General features: G+C 40.4%; 3 protein-coding genes across 4 annotated transcripts in view; all 3 read right to left on the bottom strand.

The window, feature by feature from the left end:
- Positions 1-908, bottom strand: part of LOC309493657 (uncharacterized protein) — a 117,630-nt gene extending 116,722 nt beyond the window's left edge. The window contains exons 1-2 of the mRNA XM_082162843.1: positions 812-908; positions 347-664 (exon numbers count right to left, since the gene is read on the bottom strand). Coding sequence (XP_082018969.1) covers positions 347-664; positions 812-851 — 358 coding nt within the window. The 5' untranslated portion in view covers positions 852-908. The remainder of the gene's footprint in view (positions 1-346; positions 665-811) is intronic.
- A 6,657-nt stretch (positions 909-7,565) lies between these two features.
- LOC309493690 (polymeric immunoglobulin receptor-like) overlaps positions 7,566-23,930 on the bottom strand; it is an 80,322-nt gene continuing 63,957 nt past the window's right edge. Inside the window, exons 6-10 of the mRNA XM_082162889.1 lie at positions 9,367-9,690; positions 8,284-8,538; positions 7,999-8,051; positions 7,803-7,920; positions 7,566-7,745 (exon numbers count right to left, since the gene is read on the bottom strand). Of these exons, the coding sequence (XP_082019015.1) occupies positions 7,699-7,745; positions 7,803-7,920; positions 7,999-8,051; positions 8,284-8,538; positions 9,367-9,690 (797 nt within the window). The 3' untranslated portion in view covers positions 7,566-7,698. The remainder of the gene's footprint in view (positions 7,746-7,802; positions 7,921-7,998; positions 8,052-8,283; positions 8,539-9,366; positions 9,691-23,930) is intronic.
- Positions 10,462-22,993, bottom strand: LOC309493869 (uncharacterized protein). 2 transcript variants are annotated; one of them, XM_082163144.1, is made up of 6 exons: positions 22,700-22,993; positions 18,430-18,479; positions 18,225-18,351; positions 17,618-18,137; positions 12,147-12,199; positions 10,462-12,064 (listed from the first exon to the last, which is right to left on the bottom strand). In XM_082163144.1, exons 1-4 carry the CDS (start codon positions 22,737-22,739, stop codon positions 17,911-17,913), a joined length of 444 nt encoding a protein of 147 aa, XP_082019270.1. In that variant the 5' UTR covers positions 22,740-22,993; the 3' UTR covers positions 10,462-12,064; positions 12,147-12,199; positions 17,618-17,910. The 2 variants fall into 2 exon arrangements, 1 of the variants encoding a protein (XP_082019270.1); XR_014204059.1 differs by lacking the exons at positions 17,618-18,137; positions 18,225-18,351; positions 18,430-18,479; positions 22,700-22,993 and adding an exon at positions 16,825-17,611 and having other exon boundaries at positions 11,538-12,064.

Raw genomic sequence — 23,930 nt, 5'->3', positions numbered from 1 at the left:
ATCTAGCTTTCTGGTAATCCTGAAGACCTTGGTTAGCTTGTTCAGGTGGATTGGAGCTAAACTCTGCAGGAGAGTGAGCCTCTGAACATCGAGGGCCAGAGTGGAGGACCCCTGACGTAGGGAATACCTGAATAACAACTCTCATTTTGTTCTCAATAAACAAATATCTGATCACTTTGCTGTTGGCACCATTTAAGAATATTTTGAGTGTTACACCAGGAGACAAATAAAGGTTATTTATGGCATCTTTTATGAGTTACACATGTGAACGTCAGTAATTACAGTCAGTGTTGAGTATCGTGATGTTGTGGAGATCATCATGAGTTTGAGGGGCCCATTAACTCACCTGTTAAAACCTTCAGATTCACTTCAGTGTATAAATCGTTTCCAACCCTTTCAGTTCCACAGTAGTACGTCCCAGAATCCTCTTCTCTCAGATCTCTGATGGTCACAGTGAAGACTTCTGATCTTGTGTTGTCATACAGAGAGAATCTATCATTCTTAACCCATTTATCTTTAATATCAGTCTTGATTTGGTCTGTGCACTTTGACCACTGTCCTTTACAAAAATACTTGATATAATCTGAATATCCTTTATCATATTTGCATTTGATTGTGACTCCGCCTCCAGAATATCCTGTCACACTCATGGAGCTCACGACACCTACAACAAACCAGCATTAAAACACTTTAATATACACAGAAATGAACTTTCTTCAACAGTCAATAGAACAACTTGAACTGAAGTAAAAGACTGAAAAGATCGAATCTGTGCTGTTTTTCATGATTTACTCTGAGATCAGATTCTTACCAGGAATCATCAGCAGAGTGAAAGTCCAGATGATCTTCATTCTTCTCTCTTATTAAATGATCTTCTCTGTTGTTAGTAGATTCAGTTCTTCTGAAGCTCTCGGTGTGTGTTCAGAAGAGTTTTGAGTGTTTCTTTCCTGGTTACATGTTTAACATGAAGAGATGAATGTGACAGAGACGCCCACTTCCTCAGAGAGAGAGAGAGAGAGAGAGAGAGAGAGAGAGAGAGAGAGAGAGAGAGAGAGCGAGAGTGTGTGTTATAAATCGAGAAGTGTAAGTAATACTTCACACATGCTTCATCTGACAGTGACATTTGATGGAAACATATGCGAACAACAGCAGTTCAGTCTCAGAGAGATTGGCATGGTAATGGACGTGACAATGTTTATGTATTTGGTCTAATCTTCTGTTGATTTTTGCTGCTACTGCCAGTACATTCACAGACCTGCTTCTGCAGAAAAATATAACATACATGAAATAACCCCCCAACAAAGCAGGAGGCACAATAAATAGACAATACAAGCCAAGACAATCTCTCCTGCTCAGACAATACCACAGCTACTGTCAAAAAGGCCCATCAGCGTACTTTCTGCGTGTCCTAAAGAACAATCTATGTAGGAAACTGCTCTACCGCTCAGCAATAAAGAGCACTCTAACATACTGCACTGTAAGACCTTACCAGGCTTTTTTTACTGTAAAATACTGGCAACACTGTTGTCAGTAATTTACTGTTAATTGTACAGTTCTTTACTGTAATCTTCAGTATGTTACTGTAAAAATGCACAAAATTAAAACTCGAGTTAACTAATTTCACTTGCAGAAACCGACTGCCTTAAATTGACCAACTGTCATTTAAACGTATTAACTACAATTTATAATGCACAAATAATGTGAGCAAAGTATTACTGTGAACTAGTGATGGCAGTCTGACACTGAAGCTTTGATACGTGCTTCAAACCATTAACTACAATTCTATTTGAAGCACTGCTCTGAAGGTTGCTTTGGTACGGAAAAATCACGTGACATATGACGTCCGAAGCAGCAACTGTTTCATTCTCGGAATGAATCACCTGAGTGGTTCGCAGCACGTGGTAGGTGCGTGCACTAGATTTATTTCACTGGTCTTAAAGCCTCCTTCCACTCCCGGGATAGCCTTGGCACTTCACCAGACGAGGTCACTGTAACTGAAGCTTCGAGTAATGAACCCATTTTCAAAACAATTCTTCTAAGTGGTTCAGTGCTTCACCAAAGCTTCATTTGCCCATCACTACTGTGAACTTATTTCATTTGAGACCACTAAAAAAATATTGTACATAAAAATATTTCCACTGGACCAGCAACTACACAGTCACCGCCTGTTAATTAAAGCATCATGCAGCAAATCATCAATGTTTGTAGATCTTCTCCTGGACTGAAGCACAGGCTCTACTCTTCTGCACAATGGTGACCCAAAAAAATACATTTTACAGTAAACCAGTTTCATAACTTACAGTTTATTACTGTTAAAATACATTTTATGGGGTGTGTCTTTTTATCTTACACTGTTAACCCTTTCAACACCACAGGGAAATCCACACTAAAAAGAGTAAAAGTAACATTGAGACAGTGTTGCAGTGAGATAATTAAGTGAATATGTAAGTGATTGTTGAGCATTAGTGATGAACACCTGCTGTTAACAAGCAGAATCACTGAAGGAAAGAGGAACACACAAACAGAAAATAGAGATTTTTACATTATACATTATTACACTTATTATTACCCAGTATGACTTTATTTCTGTCACACATTTACATAAGTTATTATTGAGATGTTTAATTGAAAATATTTTGTTTGAAGTTACCATTATAGAGATCAGTGCTTTAGTTGGGTTCTGGACTCTTGACTTTTTAATATTAGTTTCTCTCTTGCTGTTTGAACTGTGTTTTAGCAGGTCACACTTGTGCTCACACTCATGCAGTTTGTTGTATTGATTATGATGACAAAAAGTCATATAGCCTGTTTATTCACTAATCTCATTCAGAGTTTATTCCTCTATCAAAAGTGTTTCATTACCAGCACTATGAAACTACAGTAATGAGTTACATTGACACATTGTTTTCACACATTATGCACAACCAAAGAAACAGAGCTATATTGTGTTGTAGAAACAGAGATATAAAAAATCTGCACGTCTCTCAACAATGGTGGCAATAATTTTGTTATTTATTCATTCATGCAGCAGTGCATGCTGGGAGTTTTATACTATCCTGGAACCCAGCATGCATTGTGACATGAAAGTTTTGCTTGTCACCATTGTTGAGATTCATGTGCTGATTGTTGATGTCTGTGTTTGTCTGTAGTGATGGCCAAATGAAGCGTTTCGAAGCATTATTGCTTTCTGATACAATTGTGTCGAAAATGGTTCATTACTCGAAGCTTCATTTATATAGAAATTGCAGCACCATCTCCTGGTGAAGTAAATGTAATGCAACAAAGCTGACAACCATAAAATGCAAATAGGCTTATATGTCAACGTCCCGTTTATTACGTGTTTACCGAGGCGATCAAAGCTGAAACAGTGTTAGTGCTGTGAAACTCATTTATGTAGGTGAATTTTACAGATACTGATGAATTTCATGTGTTCACCTTGATAATAAAACATTAACCATGATGTGTGTGTGTAATTATTTCTTTAGACAATGACAGAAGATCAGACCAGCTTAAAAAAAGTTGGAAACCATCACAGAAATACTAATGGTTTCTATTAAAATACCAATAGGAACCATTGGCTTTTACCATTTAAACCACTACAGAATTCTTTTTTGTAGTGTGTTTGGGACATATTCCATTAGGATTTAATGCCCCCACCAATAGAACCCAACACATATCAGTAGAGACTCACAGAGACCACTATAATTCCCATTACAACCAATAAAATTCTCATGAAAACCATTAAATCCAATAGAATTTCGGTAATGGTTTCTATAGTTTTTTTTTTTTTTTTTTTTTGCAGGGCAGTATCATGTGTGAAAGCTTTATCTTGTTTAGCTGTGGGAAGCAGAACTCTATAACTTGTTAACTTGGTGGGACTGATATTTTTGTATGTTGAAAAGGATGTGCTTGTGTAACTGGTTGTACTTGTATAATGTAGCAGAGGGTTTTTGAAGTTTCTGTCTTTGATGCATATTTTTATGCAACAATGTTCATATGTTCTCTAATTAATAATAAAAAAATGTGGCAGATGGTGTGCTTTGGGTACATGCAGAAGGCTTAGACAAAGTGTTCATTAAATGGTATGGTTTTTATTCAGAAATATTATTTTCTTTGTCTTTGGTGAAAGGTGATATCTTTTTTTTTTTAAACAATTTCACCAGCTTTAGAGACACCGACTACTGACACCGACTACTGTTGCCATGGTTTGGCTTCACTTTTATAAGAAATACAGCCGCCAGGTTTCAAACCTGTCAACACTGGATTGGGCTGTCAAAGGTGGTTCACTACAGGAGTGAACCAGTGTGTTTGCTTCAGAAGTCATTTTCACGTGACTAGTGACGTAATGATACAAGCTCCGAAGCAGTGGTTCATTGCAAGGACCGTTCGAGTTTGAAGCAAGCTTCGGAGCGTCGGTGTCAGACGTAACATCACTATTTGTCTGAGTTAAGCAGGTGGTAAAAATGTTTTAATGCACTTTATGATTTCATTATTCTTCAGAATAACTGATTACAGAAACATTGCTGTATTTCATGTTGTAGATTAACATATATATGATAATTATTAAATACTGATAAATTCAAAGCTTACGTAGTGAATTAGATCAGTGAATTAGACATGTCCAGGATGATTATGCCATCATCTCTACAGTCAAAAACACCTGATCAACTTTCTCTTGGCTTTTTCTTGCCATAACAAATGTGTTTTAAAAACACACAGTTACAGCAGCCAGAGAAAAACTAATGTTATAGTCAAGTCAAGTCAAGTCATCTTCATGTATATAGCGCTTTTAACAATGTAGATTGTTTCAAAGCAGCTTTACAGAGATAAACGTATAATTTAAGGTAACAGAGATAATTTGGGCTTTATAGCGGTTCTTTAATAAAGTTATTTTCCAGCTAAAGTTAGTTTTGATTGATTCGCTTCCGTCGCAACAATCATTTGTTATTAAATTAGGGGCCGCTAAGACGACACCGTTCTCTCTACACAGACTTTACACGCAAATACTGGTTAAACAAAGTACTGGTGTTTCCTTATAATTTTTGATTCAGAATTTTATTTTATTTGATCAATTCGGTGTAGATACGCAAATTGAGTTTTCCCGACGACGCTTTATCTGTAGAGTGGTAAAGGGATCCTCCATAGGGAGAGACTAGTTGGCACTTCAGCACTGCGTTGTCATCAGGTCCAGGCGAAGGCCCTTCATCTGGATACGGCCTGGATACGGCAGGCTGCGGGAAGACCTCGGGATAAACAAAGACACTAAAATTAGCGTAGATGCCATTCTTCTCATGATGTAACGAGTACATCAGGATTTATGGGAAGTGTTCCCGGTTCCAGCTGACCTAATCTATGCAGCCTAACATTGAATTATAGAAGTCTATAATGTATTATGTGAAAGCTAGGTCAAAGAGATGTGTTTTTAGTCTAGCTTTGAACTGACAGAGTGTGGCTGCTTCCCGGACAATGGTAGGAAGACTGTTCCAAAGTTTTGGAGCTAAATAGGAGAAGGATCTACCGCCAGCAGTCGATTTTGATATTCTAGGTATTATCAACTGGCCGGAATTTTGAGATCGCAATAGACGTGAAGGACTATAATGCGTTAAGAGCTCGCTCAAGTACTGCAGAGCTAAACCATTTAGTACTTTTTGCTGAAAAAAAAATGCATTCTGGGTCAAGGGTCAAGAGACCAACTAAAGCAAACACTGATCTCCATCATGGTGATAATAACTTTATTTTCAATAAAACATCAACAACCAAATATATGTTAATTCTCAACAATAACTTTTGAACATGTATGAAATAAATGTTAAACTGGTTTGTAAACTGGTTTCACACTCAGTGTTGCTGGAAGTCAGTTGTAGTTCTTGTGTTTCTCTTTTTTCTGTTCTTGTTTCTCTGTCCTTCAGTGATTCTGCTTATCAGGAGTTCATCAGTGTCTCCATTCACTCACTTCTTTACATTCAAGGGGACTATATTAGTGAACTAATGTAGGGAATAGTGAATGAGGGTATAGGGTGTGATTGGAAAAACAGCCTCTGAGTGTCGACTTTGATCGATGTTAATTCACAGTATATTCCTGTAGGCTATTTTCTCAAAAACGACAAATATGACCCAGAATGCATTTTTTTTCTACGGTATATTACTGTTTTAATGGAAAATGGTATGATACTGTCAGAATTTGGCCTTTTTTTACAGCAAGAGTTAACAGTGTATATAAATGTAACAAATTACAAATTATTTACATCTTTCAGTTTTAATGTAATTTAATAAATAAGTGAATTTGCATTAATAAAACTCACAATCTGTTGCGTTTTCTGACATTCAAATGAATGATGTTTGTGCAGAAAGAACTTAAAGGGTTAGTTCATATCTTTCACATCTACTGCAGTCAGATTCACTCGTGTTCACTCTGAAGGAATCACTCACATGACCTGTGCACTTGTAATGACACATCAAGGATGTTAAGAGGCTAAAAGCAGGTTTAAATATTGCCCCATTGAAGTCAACAGGGTGCACATTTTAAAAAGAGGATAACACGGTGTAGGCAACACCGATTTTTGTCGTTGTTCTCTGTATTGACAGCACTCCAAATTGACCAAAAATTTAGCTCAATGTTAAAATTGACCGGAGTTCTCCTTTAAGGCGACATCTAGTGTATATATATATCTATAGTGCGCCCTCAGTGTCTGTGTATAAGAGGTCAAAACGATATAAATACTGTTCGTTTTCTCACACAAGCCGCTAGTTTCGTGTCTTAGGCCATCAATGTGTACTTACGATGGGGAATTGTTTCATTTGGACTCTGTGCATGCTCTTTGAGATAGTGACCATCGACCTGCATTATATGACTGACAGACAAGAACGGTTTGACCTAAAAATATCAAAATTGAAACTACTGCGGAAAAAAAGACACCTACATCTTGGATGCCCTTGAGGTAAGCTAAAACATACCAAAATTTAATTTCAAAGTGAACTATCCCTTTAAGAGTTTTCTATTAAAACGGTGTTGTGTTAGCGGCCCCTAAATTAATTAATGATCGTTGCTACAGAAGTGAATCAATCAAAACTAACTTTAGCTGGACAATAACTTTATCCTAGAGCTGCTGTAAAGCCAAACAATATCTGTTACTGTAATATCCTATTATCACTGTAAAGCCGCTTTGGAACAATCTACATTGTTAAAAGTGTATAAGGTGACTTGACTTGACATATGAAACAAATAAGATCAAAACCTGCTGGAAACCACAAACAAATGAAAGTGAAACTTATAAAGGAGAAATTGAAGTGCGAGTCTCAAGCGGCTCCCTCTAGTGTTCAGGTGGTGTTCAGCACCACGGACAGCAGCTGATCTGCAGCAAATGACTGATTCATCACGACACACACACTCACTGTCTGTTCAGACCATCTTCTGTTCTCATCTGAATAACTGACCATAAAGAGCTGCGTATGACAATGAAACACATTACATAAATCAACAGATCATTAATGATCATTAAGTGGTTCATCTGGACAGTCTTGAGCTGCTGAGTTTGCAAGAATAAGAACATTACTTTCCAATGAGATTTGATGTTAAAATAATAACTTTATTGTTGCAATAGAACAATTATCTTTAGTTATACACAAATAAATATATATATTTTTAAGTATATTGAGCAAATAACAATCTTAAAATGGTCAATCACTCCATAACATGTATTAAACAGTAGCATAAACTGTATTAGTATCAGAGGGGTTTATGGGTAGGCCTAATTGTGGAGTTGCATAAACTGTTTTAAAAGAATCAAAGGGGTTTGTGGGTAATTGTGGAGTAGCATAAACAGTGTTACAAGAATCAGAGGGGTTTGTGGGTAACTGGGTGGTTGTGCAGTCAATGTGAAGTCTGGTGTCTTTAATCTCCTCATACACCGGTTGAGGAACCTGAGAACAGAAAGACAAATTATTTACAGCTTTTGATGAAAGTCATTCATTCAAACACTTTCTTATGACTTTACACACCGCTTCACTGTTTTCTGTTCCAGGTTCAGATATTTTAGAGGCTGAATCGGGGGCTGTAAAATAAATATAGTACATTAAATATAGTCATAAATAATGGCAATAATAATTCACATTGATTCTAAATATATCAGACTTGCATTGACTAGTTGTGACCAGCAGGGGGAAGCAACATCTATTCACTCATTCCACAGACAACAATGTAATCGACTGGCAAACAACTATAAACATTATTCTGACAAATAAATGACTATGATAAACTTGTGAAAACATTGTTGGCTGGTTTACCTCGAGTCTGATGCTTCTTGTAGAGAGTCACTATACATAACATGAATCCAATGATGAGCAGAAGCAGAATCACGCCGATGATCAGAGATGAAGATGATGATGATGAAGATGGTGAAAATGATGATGATGATGGTGAAGATGATGATGATGGTGAAGATGATGATGATGGTGAAGATGATGATGGTTTAGATGATGATGATGATGATGGTGCTGAAGATGAAGAAGATGACAAAGGTGGTGGTGTTGGTTTTTGCTCTAAAAATAGAGAAAAGCATTCTTTGTGACAAACAGTATGTACTTTCTCAAGCTCTAAAACGTACAAGCTTTTTAAAACTTAAAAACTGTACGTCTTCCAAGTCACCTGTGATGTAGCCACTGTGCCTCTTTTATTAATTTGTTAAATGCTCATGTTAAACAAGCTGTTTTTGAAATAAAGCTGTTTTTAATTGTCATTGATGACTGATTATTACAGTGTTCGCACATAGACCTATAATTCAGTGTAATCGACCTAAATGTTTTTACACAATTTTTCATTGAGGAGTAAGCTTCTATATAATCATTGTATTTGACAATGTTAATGTGTTTGTTCTTGGCGTAATAGATCTGCTACACTGCTGCTACTGTAGAGCAAGCCTAGAGACTCTCTCCTGCCAATACACTCACACACATGCTGCTACTGCACATGTAACATACATGAAATAACCCCAGGAGACAAGACATGAGAAAAGGCCAGCGTCCTCCGCCACACACACATCTTTCCCAGTAGTTAAAGGCTGTTCAGTCAATGTCACAGTAGCTCAGCTTTACCCAGACGCTCTACATTTGGAGAATGGAGCACAGTTATGCAACAGCTGATACACAGGGTAATGGGAGAAATAGACAATACAACCATACTGTAACTGAACATGAAGCGATTTTATAATTTATCAACTTTGCACCAATGAAACTGTTACTTCCCTGTTTATTACTGTGAAGCTGCTTTGAAAACATATTGTGGCCTTATTTTATTTGATGGCAAATTTTCCTGTTCCTTTGTAGTTCATTTCTACTACAGGTACACTTCTAATAAATATAAGCACTTACCCAGTTTAACCAGCAACATAATCTCTGAATAGTCATCAGTAAAAGTCTTCTCCACAGCACACCAGTATTGGCCTTCATCCTCTGTTCTCAGATCAGTGATGGTGACGGTGAAAACTCTGGCCGTCGTGTCGTCAGTCAGAGAGAATCTCTCGTCTTTAGCTGGAGATCCTGATTCAACCATGATGTTTTTAAATCCAATGATGGGACACTCCCCCTTACAAAAATACTTTGAATTTGATTCATATCCAGATTTATATGAGCATCTGATCTCAACTCTCTCTCCTCTGTATCCAGATATTGTCTGTGAAGCTCCAACAACAACAGCTGAAAACACAAATATCATTATATAGAGCTGTTATGTGTGAGCAAGAGACATAAGCAGGCCAGAATAATAACTTACAAATATCATCCATATGAGTCTGATGATCATGTGATAACAGAGGAAAAACAAGAGAAGATGTCAAACTCTGTGTAAAAGAGCTGAGAGTCTCAAACTCACCTGTACAGATGCTGGAAAAGAGCAGCAGGACGTCCAACATGATGAAATTTGACAAGCGTTTCGCTTAAATAAAAGACCAAATTCTGTGTGACAAACGTTACTGTCGTTCTCTTCCGTACTGAGAGAACAATGTGTGTCAGCAACTAATATGAACATTTCCTTCCTCTTCTGTATCTCTAACCACATCAGCTCTACACGACATCATAAAAGAGCTCATTTACTCTGACAAACAACACATGCTTTGCTTATATACTGATCTAAACAACACAATACTTAGTTTCATTATATGAATGTCATATTTTTTTTTATCAAAATCAAAACTAAGATAAGGTTATTATTTGTATATTTTTAGGTTTTGTTACTGGTTTCGGTTTCTTTTGAGTTTTAATCCTAATTCTTCCCATTAAGCAAAAGTATGTCCAAAAGACGTCTTTTCAATGTATTTGACACAAAAGCGTACGTTGAAAAGAGTTCTGCACGTCCAATACAAGGCTAAAAACTAGATCAAATGTGGTAATAGTGGACATATTTTTATATTTAGACAATTTATATTATATTATATTACAATTTATACAAACAAACACTCTCAGGAATCATTCATTTTAAACTTAGGTTTATTTCAGTGTATTTTCATTCATGGCAATTTCCATTTGTAACTGCAAAGCAAATTACAGAAAGTGTGTGTTTGTCCAAAAATCATTAAAAAAAATAAATACAAAAAATCCACTCACACATTTAGGCAACTTAGCATCTGTAATTCACACATCTTTGGATCATGAGAGAAACCAGATCTGAAGGAAAGACTTTCTTGCTTTGAGGAAACAGTGTTTCCCACTGAGCCACTTGTGTTCCTCTTAATCACATTAATATTTACAGAATATTTCTGTCAGATGTCTACAGAACTTCTTATTGAGAATTACCAGAGGTTTAAATGATGATATTTGTGTTTCATTTGAATTCACCATGTTTAGTGTCATTTGATAATCGTCTTTGTCGAACCCTCTATTCTCCTAGTGTATATGTGGAGTCATTTGAAACAATAGATGAATAACAGAGCATTACTCTAACTCGCTTGCTGCTGAAATCAGCCCAAAGACACACCTGTAGAAAAAAGAAAAAAAACTTGGAAAATGATAAAGGTGTCATTGCTGTTGAAAATATTAGCTAACATTGGGATCTGAATTCATTAAACATTATACACAAAATTATTGCTATGAATTTACTTAATTACAGTTTTAATGTCATTTAATAAATAAGTGAATTCGCATGAATAAACTCACAGTCTGTTGAGTTTTCCGACCTAGTTTTGCTTGAATGACATTTGAAACAAATCAGATCAAAACTGTCTGGAAAGCACAAACAAATGAAAGTGAAACTTAAGGAGAAATTGAAGTGCGAGTCTCAAGCGGCTCCCTCTAGTGTTCAGGTGGTGTTCAGCACCACGGACAGCAGCTGATCTGCAGCAAATGACTGATTCATCACGACACACAAACACATTCACTGTCTGTTCAGACCATCTTCTGTTCTCATCTGAATAACTGACCATCAAGAGCTGCGTATGACAATGAAACATTACATAAATCAACAGATCATTGATGATCATTAAGTGGTTCATCTGGACAGTCTTGAGCTGCTGAGTTTGTAAGAATAAGAACATTACTTTCCAATGAGATTTAATGTTAAAATAATAACTTTATTGTTGCAAAAGAACAATTATCTTTAGTTATACACATATAAATATATATATTTTTTTTAAGTATATTGAGCAAATAACAGTCTGAAAATGGTCAATCACTCCGTAACATGTATTTCCTGTAATGACTGGCTCATAACTAACATAATGACTGATCATAATCATTATTAAAGATGAACATCATCGGGATCATCTGTTTACTTCAGTACATGACGATGAGGATGATGATCACCAGGTCACTCTTGTAAAATAGATTTTAATCTCTAAACAACTGGACGTCTCCACTATTAAACAGTAGCGTAAACTGTATTAGTATCAGAGGGGTTTATGGGTAGGCCTAATTGTGGAGTAGCATAAACTGTTTTAAAAGAATCAAAGGGATTTGTGGGTAATTGTGGAGTAGCATAAACAGTGTTACAAGAATCAGAGGGGTTTGTGGGTAACTGGGTGCTTTTGCAGTCAATGTGAAGTCTGGTGTCTTGATTCTCGTACAGCATTTGATGAACCTGAGAAAGAGAAATTATTTACAGCTTTTGATGAAGGTCATTCATTCAAACACATTCTTATCAACAATTAGATTTTACACACCGCTTCACTGTTTTCTGTTCCAGGTTCAGATATTTTAGAGGCTGAATCGGGGGCTGTAAAACAAATATAGTAATAATGACAATAATAATTCACATTTAATAATATGTAATAATATTTCACAACGACACGCAAGGTATCAGACTTGTACAGGTTTCACAGTGCATTGACTAGTTGTGACCAGCAGGGGGAAACAACATCTCTCCATCCACTCATTCCACAGACAACAATGTTATTCACTCTCAAATAGGTGTCACAGTGTCTGGGTTGTGTTCTTTGGGTCACCACTAGATGTCCTCCTTCCCCACGGTGTCTGTCACATTCGAACTACATTCCCCATGATCCTTGTCTCTTCATTGCACTCAGCTGTCCCTTGTCATTCATTATTACACTCAGCCAATTCTCCATTAGCATTGTCATTTACCTGTGTATTTATACCCTGTCTGTTTTAGTATGTGTTACGGAGTCCTTGTTGTATATCACGCCACTTCTGTGTCCTGTTCCTGCCTGTTCTTGTTTTTGTGTCTCATGTTGGATTGCTTATTTGGATTTTGGATTTCTGCCTGGAGGACTACGATTTGGATTACCCTTAATAAATGATTATACTGCTATTGGATCTTCCCTGGTTTCATGAAGTGTGGATCGTGACAGAAGGACTCCGTCACACAAGAACCAGTGGTATGAGTTCAAACTTCTCTTCCCCAGCCACCGAACTGGAGAGGAGAGAATATTTTAAGGGAACCCGCCTAGTCATTTTTCGTGGGACCCGGGGAGGTCGCAGAAGAGGAGGTGGTCGAGTGGAGATCCAACATCACTCTCCACCATGGCCCCCCTTCGACCCTGGGCTCGTGAGGGACGGATCGGAGCCACCATCTCGCCGTCACGGACGGAGAAGGGGGAAGAAACACACGTCTGCCAATCCAGAGACTGTTCACGTCACGTCTGCCGAGCCTGTGTCTCCGGACAAGATGGCCGCCACAGAGCCTGTGTCCCCTGACAAGATGGCCGCTGAAACGTTGTTGGATTATTTTTCGACGCTATTCAAGATCCTAGAAATTCCCAGGAATGTTCACGTCACGTCTGCCGAGCCTGTGGCTTTGGACAAGATGGCCGCTACAGAGACTGTTCACGTCACGTCTGCCGAGCCTGTGTCTTCGGGCAAGATGGCCGTCGTCGAGCCTGTGTCTTCGGACAAGATGGCCGCTGCCGAGCCTGTGTCTCCGGACAAGATGGCCGCTGAGCCGGTGTCTGTTCCTGAGCCGGTGCCTGTGTCTGTTCCTGAGCCAGTGCCTGTGTCTGTTCCTGAGCCGGTGCCTGTGTCTGTTCCTGAGCTGGTGGTGTCTGTTCCTGAGCTGGTGGTGTCTGTTCCAGTTCCTGAGCCGGAGCCGGTGGTGTCTGTTCCTGAGCCGGTGGTGTCTGTTCCTGAGCCGGTGGTGTCTGTTCCAGTTCCTGAGCCGGTGGTGTCTGTTCCAGTTCCTGAGCCGGTGGTGTCTGTTCCAGTGCCCTGGCCGCCCAAGGGGTCGTCTCCGCCCTGGCCGCCCGAGGGGAAGTCTCCGCCCTGGCCGCCCGAGGGGAAGTCTCCGCCCTGGCCGCCCGAGGGGAAGTCTCCGCCCTGGCCGCCCGAGGGAAAGTCTCCGCCCTGGCCGCCCGAGGGAAAGTCTCCGCCCTGGCCGCCCGAGGGAAAGTCTCCGCCCTGGCCGCCAGATGGACTGTCCGCTCTGCCCTGGCCGCCCGAGGAACTGGCCGCTCCGCCCTGGCCGCCTGAGGGAAAGTCTCCTCCCTGGCCGCCAGATGGACTGTCCACTCCGCACTGGGCGCCCGAGGGAGAGTCTCCGCCCTGGCCGCCCGATGAACTGTCGTCTCCGCCCTGGCTGCCAGATGGACTGTCACTCCCTGTCCCCGTTTCCCTCCATGGACCTGGCCCCCCATCCCTCCCCCTGATCCTCCACCAGTCCACCTCCCGCCTGAACTTTTGTTTTGCCTGTCACGTCTTGGAGCGTCTCCGTAGAGGGGGGGTTATGTCACAGTGTCTGGGTTGTGTTCTTTGGGTCACCACTAGATGTCCTCCTTCCCCACGGTGTCTGTCACATTCGAACTACATTCCCCATGATCCTTGTCTCTTCATTGCACTCAGCTGTCCCTTGTCATTCATTATTACACTCAGCCAATTCCCCATTAGCTTTGTCATTTACCTGTGTATTTATACCCTGTCTGTTTTAGTATGTGTTACGGAGTCCTTGTTGTATATCACGCCACTTCTGTGTCCTGTTCCTGTTCCTCTCTCTAAAAGATCTGCACGCGGCACGTCTTTTTCAAGATGGCCCGCCCGTGTATTTACTGGATGTGGGCGCGTGATTGATCTGCCTAACGGTCATGAGCGCTGTTTCGCGTGTTGGGCTTAATCACGCTCGGCAGCGCTCGTGGATGAGTCATGTTTTCATTGCGGGAACATGACCATCGCAATGTTTATAGATCGAGACTCAATGATCTCCGTGTGAGAGTCCCCTCTGCCACACCCCAATCTATCTCTTCCTAAATGAGAGGGGATACTTTGGCTGGTGGCCAGGGTGATCTGAGGGTTATGCTGTGGCATAATACCGATGAGCATTCCTCGGGCCACACCCCCCTCCACATCGCAAACCGTGGGGCTTCCGTGTGTGCCTGGTTCCTCCCGGGGACCCAGTGTTTTCATTCGGGGCTCCAGCAGGTGGTGTCATGTCACTCACAGCATCACAAGGCGGGCTTGATTCCTCTGGAAATGAGGATTCGACTGCGTTGCCTCCCTCAGGAGTGTCAGCGTTAGTCGCGTCAGATCCAGAGCTGATGGCTGTAAGAACTGATTTTCCTGCTAAGACAAAACTCACCCTGCAATAAAGCTATAAAACGCACCCTGGACAGAAGATAGCAAAGACAGAGCACAGGACATTGTCCTGTCCAAACTTTTCTCTTTCCTTATCTCTGCATCCCCCACTCCCTCCACCCTTCCTCTCCCCCTGAGTCAAGTCACCAAAAGTTTACTAAGAATGTCTATATATCACATATGATGTATCTTGTGAATATATTGTTTTTCCTTTTCATGTTTGGTATCATTTTAAGTGTCTCAGTGCGAATGGAAAAATGGTCTTAATTTCATTGCAGTCATTGGTTTAATGAGAAAGACTGAGAACTTAGGAGAATCCTGTTCTCCCCTCTGGGTGATGTATCTTCAAAATATCTCCCGAAACCAGGTGCTACCCCCTGGGGTACATGAATTGACCCCAAAATATTGGTACAACCCTATTGTTCTGGTCTGGGTATTTAAGGGTAGGTGACAAAGCAGTCTAGGGGAAGCCTGTAACCAGGAACGACCCCCATACAGTGCTGTTTCAATGTTTTCCCATTGGAAAACACTCACACACCACTGTAAGTCTCTGTCAGGAATGCATTGCTTACTCTTAGAGTCATCTTTGAGTAAATTATGTCATTTATTTATTATTTCTGAATTGGCTTTTAATAATGTACTTGTGTAATTGGCATGATATATTTTTACCTGACAAATAAATGTTACATCTTGATTTATTCTGAAGTTTTCTGAAATCATTATTTTAGTAGATTATGAGGAGGCTGGTGCTACCGCAGCTCTGTGTCCAGGATAGGTCAAACTAAAGGCGCATATGAACGGAGCAGTAGGCACGTCATCTGAAGACCTTTTGATTTCTGTCTATCACTGACTTGGCAAGTTGTACGGAAGTAGCTAAATAAACTACACTTTCTTTTGTATGAGTGAGCAGTAGGCAACCGACTTAAGAGGTATTAGCAAACCTTGCACCCTCTGACCAAGATCAGACTGGTGAGGCTGTGTCCGTGAAATCCACGTAAACACGGGGCGTGTGACTCTGTGTGGCATCGGGTCCCTTAATGAATGAATAATTGAAAGTATGGGATACTCAAAATAATCAAATATCTAAATGAATTAATAATCAATATTTATGACTATTTTCTAATAAGAAACAAGATCGAAATTTGATTATCATTTGAAATTGGAGTCAGATTAAGCGTGGAGCTGAGTGACACCGCTGGCTCTGGAGACCAAGGCGAGGACGTTCGACGTGTAACCGGAGTATCCGGGGACTGAGGTGGAGCCAGTGCGACAGAGGACCCAGGTGGAGCGGAGGGAGGGTGAAGCCCGCTGGAGCCAATGGGGTTGAGAGCCGGAGCCTGGCGAATGTCTCGTATGTCCGCAGTGTAGGCATGGTGAGGGCTAACCGAGGTGAAGCCGGAGGGACAAGGGAGCCTGGTGAAACCGCAAGGCCAGGGATCTCAGCTGGAGCCAGAGGGTGAGAGGAGCCAAGGTAGCATCGATGGGCCGACGTGGAGCGAAGGGAAGAGCCACTGGAGGCGGAGCCGAGAGATCATCACGCTTAGGCGAGGTTGGTGAGTGCATGGCCTTAGGCTTGACAACACCGCAAGGGAAGGCATCACGGGGGAAGGCGAAGGACGGCAGGAAACCAACTGAGGCAAGGCTGAGGGACTGGCTGAGATCTGTAGTGGAGGTGTGAGGGAGGCTGGGTGGAATCAAAGACGATAATACACTGTCTATACAGGATGACAATAATGCCATTATGCTGGGCTGAACCAGCGGCGATGAAGGCACAGATGATAATACAGACGATTCAGAGTGGGGAAGGGTGGGAAGCAGTACCTCAGAGTCCCAGTCTATTAAACAGTCCTCAGTCTCAAGATCCACCTAGATTCCCACTGGTCCAATGGTTGCCGGCTCACACCCCTGGTCAGACTCCCTTTGGGGCATCGGCTCCGGGGCGATGTTTGGCACTGTCATCACAGGCGGCTCACTCTCAACGGTTGGATGCTCTCCGTCTATGGGGGGCTCAGGCATCGTCGTCTCCGTGGTGCTGGGTGATGGTGGGCTGAGCTCTGGGTCTAGCTGCGAGATATCTTCGAGGTGTGGCTGGACGAGGCTGATGTCATCCTCTGCTTCACCCACTGTGAATAGGGATCCCTCTGTCCACAGGGCGAATGTGATATAACTTTCTAAGGTCCAGCAGGGATCGCCACAGGGCATGACGAAGCAGGGATCTTCGTCCAGTCCACACCGAAATCCCTCCATTAAGCAGACGTCATCGCAGGTGGCTCGATGGCAGGTGTTGAAAAACTCCTCCACGTACTCCTTAATAGATCTGCTGTTCTGGAACATTAAAACAATCCCTCTTTTCAAAAGTTGTTTGTTTCCCCTCCATGGGGAAAAATTAATGGAAGCGATCTCCATTTTCTTGTTTGGTCCGGTCATCTGTCATCTGTAAACGCAACTGTTTAATTGTGCAAAATATGTTGAGCTATATCCCTGTAAACCCATTTGATCAGATGAGCAAATGCCTGCATTTCAAATGAAAAACAAATAATACACAAATAACACCTGTAATGAGTATAATATGACACACAACTGCAAAAAACTGCTAACTTTCTCTGAACTTAACTTTAGCTCCAGTGACAGACATTCGGCATCTGTTCCACAAAATTAAGCAGATGAGTGCATGATTCCTCATTTAAACCCAGATCTAGCTGAAGTTTCTTCTTAAAATAAGGGATTGTTTTTGTCCTGTCTCTGTTGCATTGTGGGTTACATTTCCACTTCACAAAGCTGCTTTGAGACACAGTCAGTAAAAATGTCACTAAGGTCTCTTTGTTGTTGAGAAGATCACTGGATCACCTGGATTATCTGCAGTGGAGTAGATCACCGGATCACCTGTATTATCTGCAGTGGAGTAGATCACTGGATCACTGGACTATCTGCAGTGGAGTAGATCACTGGATCGTCTGGATTATCTGCAGTGGAGTAGATCACTGGATCGTCTGGATTATCTGCAGTGGAGTAGATCACTGGATCGTCTGGATTATCTGCAGTGGAGTAAATCACTGGATCACCTGGATTATCTGCAGTGGAGTAGATCACTGGATCACCTGGACTATCTGCAGTGGAGTAGATCACTGGATCACCTGGATTATCTGCAGTGGAGTAGATCACTGGATCCCATATCACTGGATCACCTGGATTATCTGCAGTTGAGTAGATCACTGGATCACCTGGACTATCTGCAGTGGAGTAGATCATTGAATCATCTGGACTTTCTGCTGTAGTGTAGATAGTGTCTTTGTTCTTGCACTGGAACTCGCTGATTTCCTGATAATTATGTTCATTCCAGTCAATGTCCTGCAAAAGAAGTCATGATATAAGATCATCATCACCAGCATCTTCATCATCATCATCTTCATCACCATAAACACTCACCTCTGCAGTGATTTCTGCTGTTGTATTCAAAGGCAAAAGCCCGACGGCGACTGTCAAAACGAGGAGAAATAAAGTTACATTCAAACAGCAAACATTAGAAAGAGATGTGTGTGTACATGCATCTTTAGATAAGCTCAATGACTGACTGTCAACATCTTTTCCACAAGGTCAACCAGATGAAGACATGATTCCTTCATTTAATCTCTGATTTATAAAATTTTTATCCTTTCACCTTGCTTACATAGCATTTATAACTAGCTACATATATAAAATCAATAGATGTCTATTGAAAATCCCCATTTAGAGAGCAAGTAAAGAGTGAGTACATTTAAGTGATTTTACAGTGTAACTTTTGGTAATTATAGTGTACCTATAAAGTACTTACATGTAAGTATAAGGGAACAATATGTAAAGTTTGGGGAATAAAGGGGTTACAATCAGGAGAATTCTAAAAAAATATTTATACTTATAAGTATTATATAACTAAGGGGTACTTATTCTACTATTATGATATTAGTCAGTGATATCAGATTGTGTGTATGTATTTTTATTGTACTTACCCTGTAACTACATGGAACAAGAGATAACAAGCACCACTTTAATTTACGGCCCGCAATGTCACACTTACCCTGTCACTACATGGAACACATAAAAGATATATATACCCTGTAATTTTTAAAAAGTCTAGGTAACACTTTATTTTACAGTGTCCTTGTTACATACGTTACATGTACTTACCATAATAGTAACAGTACATTATGCATAATTACATGCAACTAACCCTCAACCAAATCCTAATCCTACCCTAACCCTATAGTAAGTACATGTTGCTAATTAATATTAATCAGTACTTAAATATATAATTACACTAACAATGACACCTTAAAATAAAGTGTAACCAAAGCCTATACAGTATGTATTGGTACACTATTATTACAAAAAGGTATACAGTGTATGTTCTCGCTAAATTGCTCCCAAATGTAAGATTGTTGTATCATAATAGTAGAATAAGTACCCCTTAGTTATATAATACTTACTGTATAAATCATTTTTTAATTCTCCTGGTTGTAACCCCTTTATTCCCCAAACTTTACATGTTATTCCCTTATACTTACATGTAAGTACTTTAATAAGTACACTATAATTACCGAAAGTTACACTGTAAATTTGTCTCAATCACGCAGTAAGTAAGTAAGTAAGTAAGTAAAGTTTATTTATAGAGCGCTTTTCACAGATACAATCACAAAGTGCTTTACAAAGTGCAATCATACTAATAAAACTTACAATTATACAATTTAAATAAAAAGGCAATAAAGCCCAGTCAACTAAAAGCTTGTTGAAATAACAGTGTCTTAAGTTGCTTTTTAAAAGAATCGACAGAGTCGGCCACACGGAGGGACAGAGGCAGGGCATTCCACAGTCTGGGGGCTACAACCTGAAAAGACCGGTCACCCCGGGTTTTATAGCGAATCTTTGGGACGAATAAAAGACTCTGGCCTGAGGATCGAAGGGCACGGCCTGGGGAGTAGGGGAGCAACAAATCAGCAATGTATTGTGGGGACTGACCATTTAAAGCTCTAAAAGTTAAGACTAATATTTTAAAATCAATTCGAAATTTGATGGGTAGCCAGTGTAGGGAGGATAAAATGGGTGTGATGTGTGTCCTTCTGCTAGATCCTGTTAAAAGCCTTGCCACGGCATTTTGAACCATTTGAAGACGATTTAAAGCAGATTTGTTGAAATAAGTAAAAAGAGAGTTACAATAATCTAAACGTGACGAAATAAAAGCATGGATAACCATCTCAAGATCAGAGTCCGATAAAATTGACCTCAATTTAGCAATATTTCTTAGATGATAAAAACAATTTCTGACCAGAAGTCTAGAATGGTAGTCCAAAGACATTGACTGGTCAAACCAAACGCCAAGATTTCTGAGACTCGACTGGACAGTTGAGCTCAGATAACCAAGGTGTTGGAGGATTGATGGGATTTTGTTATCTGGGGCAACAATTAGGGTTTCAGTCTTTTCTGAATTTAATTGGAGACCACTTTAATTGGAGACTCCGCTGGGTCCAAATTGGGCTTTTTTAAAATGGGGCTTATCGCTGCCTGTTTATAAAAGTTTGGGACAGTCCCAGTGGAAAGTGACAAGTTAATTATTTTGACGACAAAAGGAATAAGAGGATGGCTTCATTTTTTTAAGTAAGACCAAGACATCATCTAATGAGACAGTAGAAAAGCTAGCCCAGGAGGAATTTGGATAAGCTACAACCATGGTGCTCTCATCAGATGGTTTTACACTTGCTCTGATCTCATTAACCTTATTTACAAAGTATTTTAAAAATCTATTGCTATCATCAATGGTATAAATGGGTACCAGTGGAGATGATGGTGAAACAAGGTTCTGAATGGTATCAAAGACAACTTTGGGGTTTCTCTTATTCTGATTTACAAGATCAGAGAAATACATAGATCTGGCCTGCTTCATCATTTCATTTAGTGATGCAATCAGCTCCCTTAAATGTAGTCTGTGCACTTCCAAATTAGTGGATTTCCATAAGCGCTCTATCTTGCGACATGTTCTCCTAAAGGAAGCAATCTCCTCATTTACCCAGGGACAAAGATTTTTAGGAGAAGTTGTTTTTTGCTTTACAGGTGCCACTATGTCCAGAACAGACTGGCACTGGTCATTAAAATGCTTAACAAGGAGTGCTGTATCATTACAATCCTCAATAAACTCGGGCTGAAACAATTCTGTTCTACAACAGTTTGATTTATAATACGCCTTTGGGACACCACTTTATGAGCATTTCTGACCACCTTACAAGACACATTAAAATAAACACAGTAATGGTCAGACACATGAACATCCACAACATTCAGGCAGTTTATGTCTAAGCCAAAGGAGAAAACAAGGTCTAAAGTGTGGCCTTTTTTGTGTGTAGGACCAGTAACATGTTGTTTTAAGTTAAAAGAGTCTGTGAGTGTTAAAAACTCAGACGCTATATTACAAGAGGGGTCGTCAATGTGAAAATTGAAATCACCAAGAATTAAAACATTGTCTAATTTAATAATAGTAGATAAAAACTCAGAGAACTCATCTAAGAACTCTCGTGCAGGACCAGGAGGTCGGTAAAGTAAAATACAATAAAATAAATCAGTATTTCCAACCTTTGTCATTTGTAGCTCGAATGAATTAAAGGGCTCCGGCTTCATAAGCCTACAGCGAAAACAGTTTCTGTGGAAGAGCGCGAGGCCGCCTCCTCGCCGAGCAACCCGTGGAGTTCCAAACACGGAGAAATCCGGAGGACACAGTTCATTTAAATGAGAAAATTCAAGTTCCCGCTGCCACGTCTCAGTGAGGGCCATAAAATCAAGATTTGCGTTTGTGAACAAGTCTCCCAGATAAAGTGCCTTGTTCGATATGGAGCGGGCATTCAGTAAAGCAAACCGTGTTTCCAGCGCGTAATGGACTGGAGGTGTGCGATGACCAGCGGGGCACCACGGCGCAGTCAGGGGAATATTCATCATAACAGTTCGCAGAACACGCTCACGCGGAGCAATGATCTGGGCTTGTCGGGTTGGAAAAATCCGATCAGAGTGCAAAAGAGGGTGAGAAGCGAAGGCCGGTTGCGCACAGTGCGACTCCAATGCCCGGTCACTGACTGGAACCAGACGAAGGTACCGCTCAGCTCCGAAAGATCTGGACCCGCCGAACCATGATATTTGCCCTCGCTGCTTTCTCTGTCTAGACTGTACACCAGCCCTCGATCTCCTCTTCCTTCTCCTGCCACGACGCTTCACTAGCAGCAGTTACTCTGGTGATGATGTGGCGCATTCAAAATGCGGAGGGAAATATTCCCTGTACCTGTCCCAGGTAACATACACGTCTTTCATTTGCTCCTTAATTCGAAATAGCATGTGCCGATCATATTGAATGACAGCAGAGACACAGCTTTTAGTTGACAGGCTTGATAAGGCATAAAATAACATTAGGCAAATAACTATTAACCGAGTCAGCGGAGAGGTGGCAGACGCAAAGCCGAACACAGGCGCCATCATGCCACGTCACTTAGTGTTGTCAAGAATTTTGTTTTTCAGTACAGTAATTTCCGGGCTGTAATCTAAAGCGTTAACCAAGAGACATAAGCAGGCCAGAATAATAACTTACAAATATCATCCATATGAGTCTGATGATCATGTGATAACAGAGGAAAAACAAGAGAAGATGTCAAACTCTGTGTAAAAGAGCTGAGAGTCTCAAACTCACCTGTACAGATGCTGGAAAAGAGCAGCAGGACGTCCAACATGATGAAATTTGACAAGCGTTTCGCTTAAATTAAAAGACCAAATTCTGTGTGACAAACGTTACTGTCGTTCTCTTCCGTACTGAGAGAACAATGTGTGTCAGCAACTAATATTAACATTTCCTTCCCCTTCTGTCTCTCTAACCACATCCAGATCTACAGAATCTTAAAAGAGCACGTGACCCTGGACCACAAAACCTGTCTCAAGGGTAAATCTTTTTCATCATTCAAGCTGATATACACAAATATACCTGTGCGACTTGTGACGGTTTTGTGGTCCAGGGTCACACTTACTCTGACAAACTTAACATGGTTTGCTTATATAGTCATCTAAACGGCACACTTAGTTGTATATTGTATATTTTAGGTTTTGTTTCTCAGTTTCTTTTGAGTTTTAATCTTGATTCTTACCTTCACTTGTTCATTTTAAATGGACCTGTGGTGGACAAATGTTTTTTTTTGTTTTTTTAGAGTACAGATATTCCCTGTAATCTTTAAATCTTAATGTAATGAGCAAACTGCTGTTCAAAATGGTTTCATATAAAATATCACAGCACTGGACAGGTTGAGTATTTCCATGAATATAAGGCTTGAGAGTTTGAAACTAGCCTGTATACGAGTCGTTTCATGAGTTCACTGTCTGTTTGCAGCTGATTTCAGTCAAACTGAGTCATTTTAGATGGAGATTTGAAACATATTAATAGTGACAGGAGCATGTCGAAGCTGTGTAGTATTCATCACCTGTAGAGGGCGCTATGTAGCGCAGGTCTCCAGTAACTGACAAATATGAGTTTCTCCGCAGAACTGGACTGCAAGTTGAAGGTCTGACACATTGAATAAGTCAATGATGGGCAACGTCGGTCCTGGAGTGCTGCTGTCCTGCAGAGTTTAGCTCCAGTCCTGATCAAACACACCTGAACAAGCAAATCAATGTCTTCAGGATTACTCGAAGGCAGGAGAGTTTTTATTATCAGGGTTGGAGCTAAACTCTGCAGAACATTGGCACTCCAGGACCGACGTTACCCATCCCTGCTATTAATTATAATGCTTGTATTGGAATATTTTACCCATATTATATTTATATTAGACAATACAGTGATTTTTCAAGTTAAAATTGTGTGTGATGCATAACAGTGACTGTAAAAATATCTACTTTTGCATATTTTTGCATAGTTCTGATGTTTGAGCTAGGGA

This window comes from Leuciscus leuciscus (assembly GCF_965113295.1).
Source record: "Leuciscus leuciscus genome assembly, chromosome: 3".
In the NCBI taxonomy this organism is placed as follows: domain Eukaryota; kingdom Metazoa; phylum Chordata; class Actinopteri; order Cypriniformes; family Leuciscidae; genus Leuciscus; species Leuciscus leuciscus.
The sequence above is the reverse complement of the archived record's forward strand: the minus strand, read 5'-3'. Positions and strand labels throughout refer to the sequence as shown.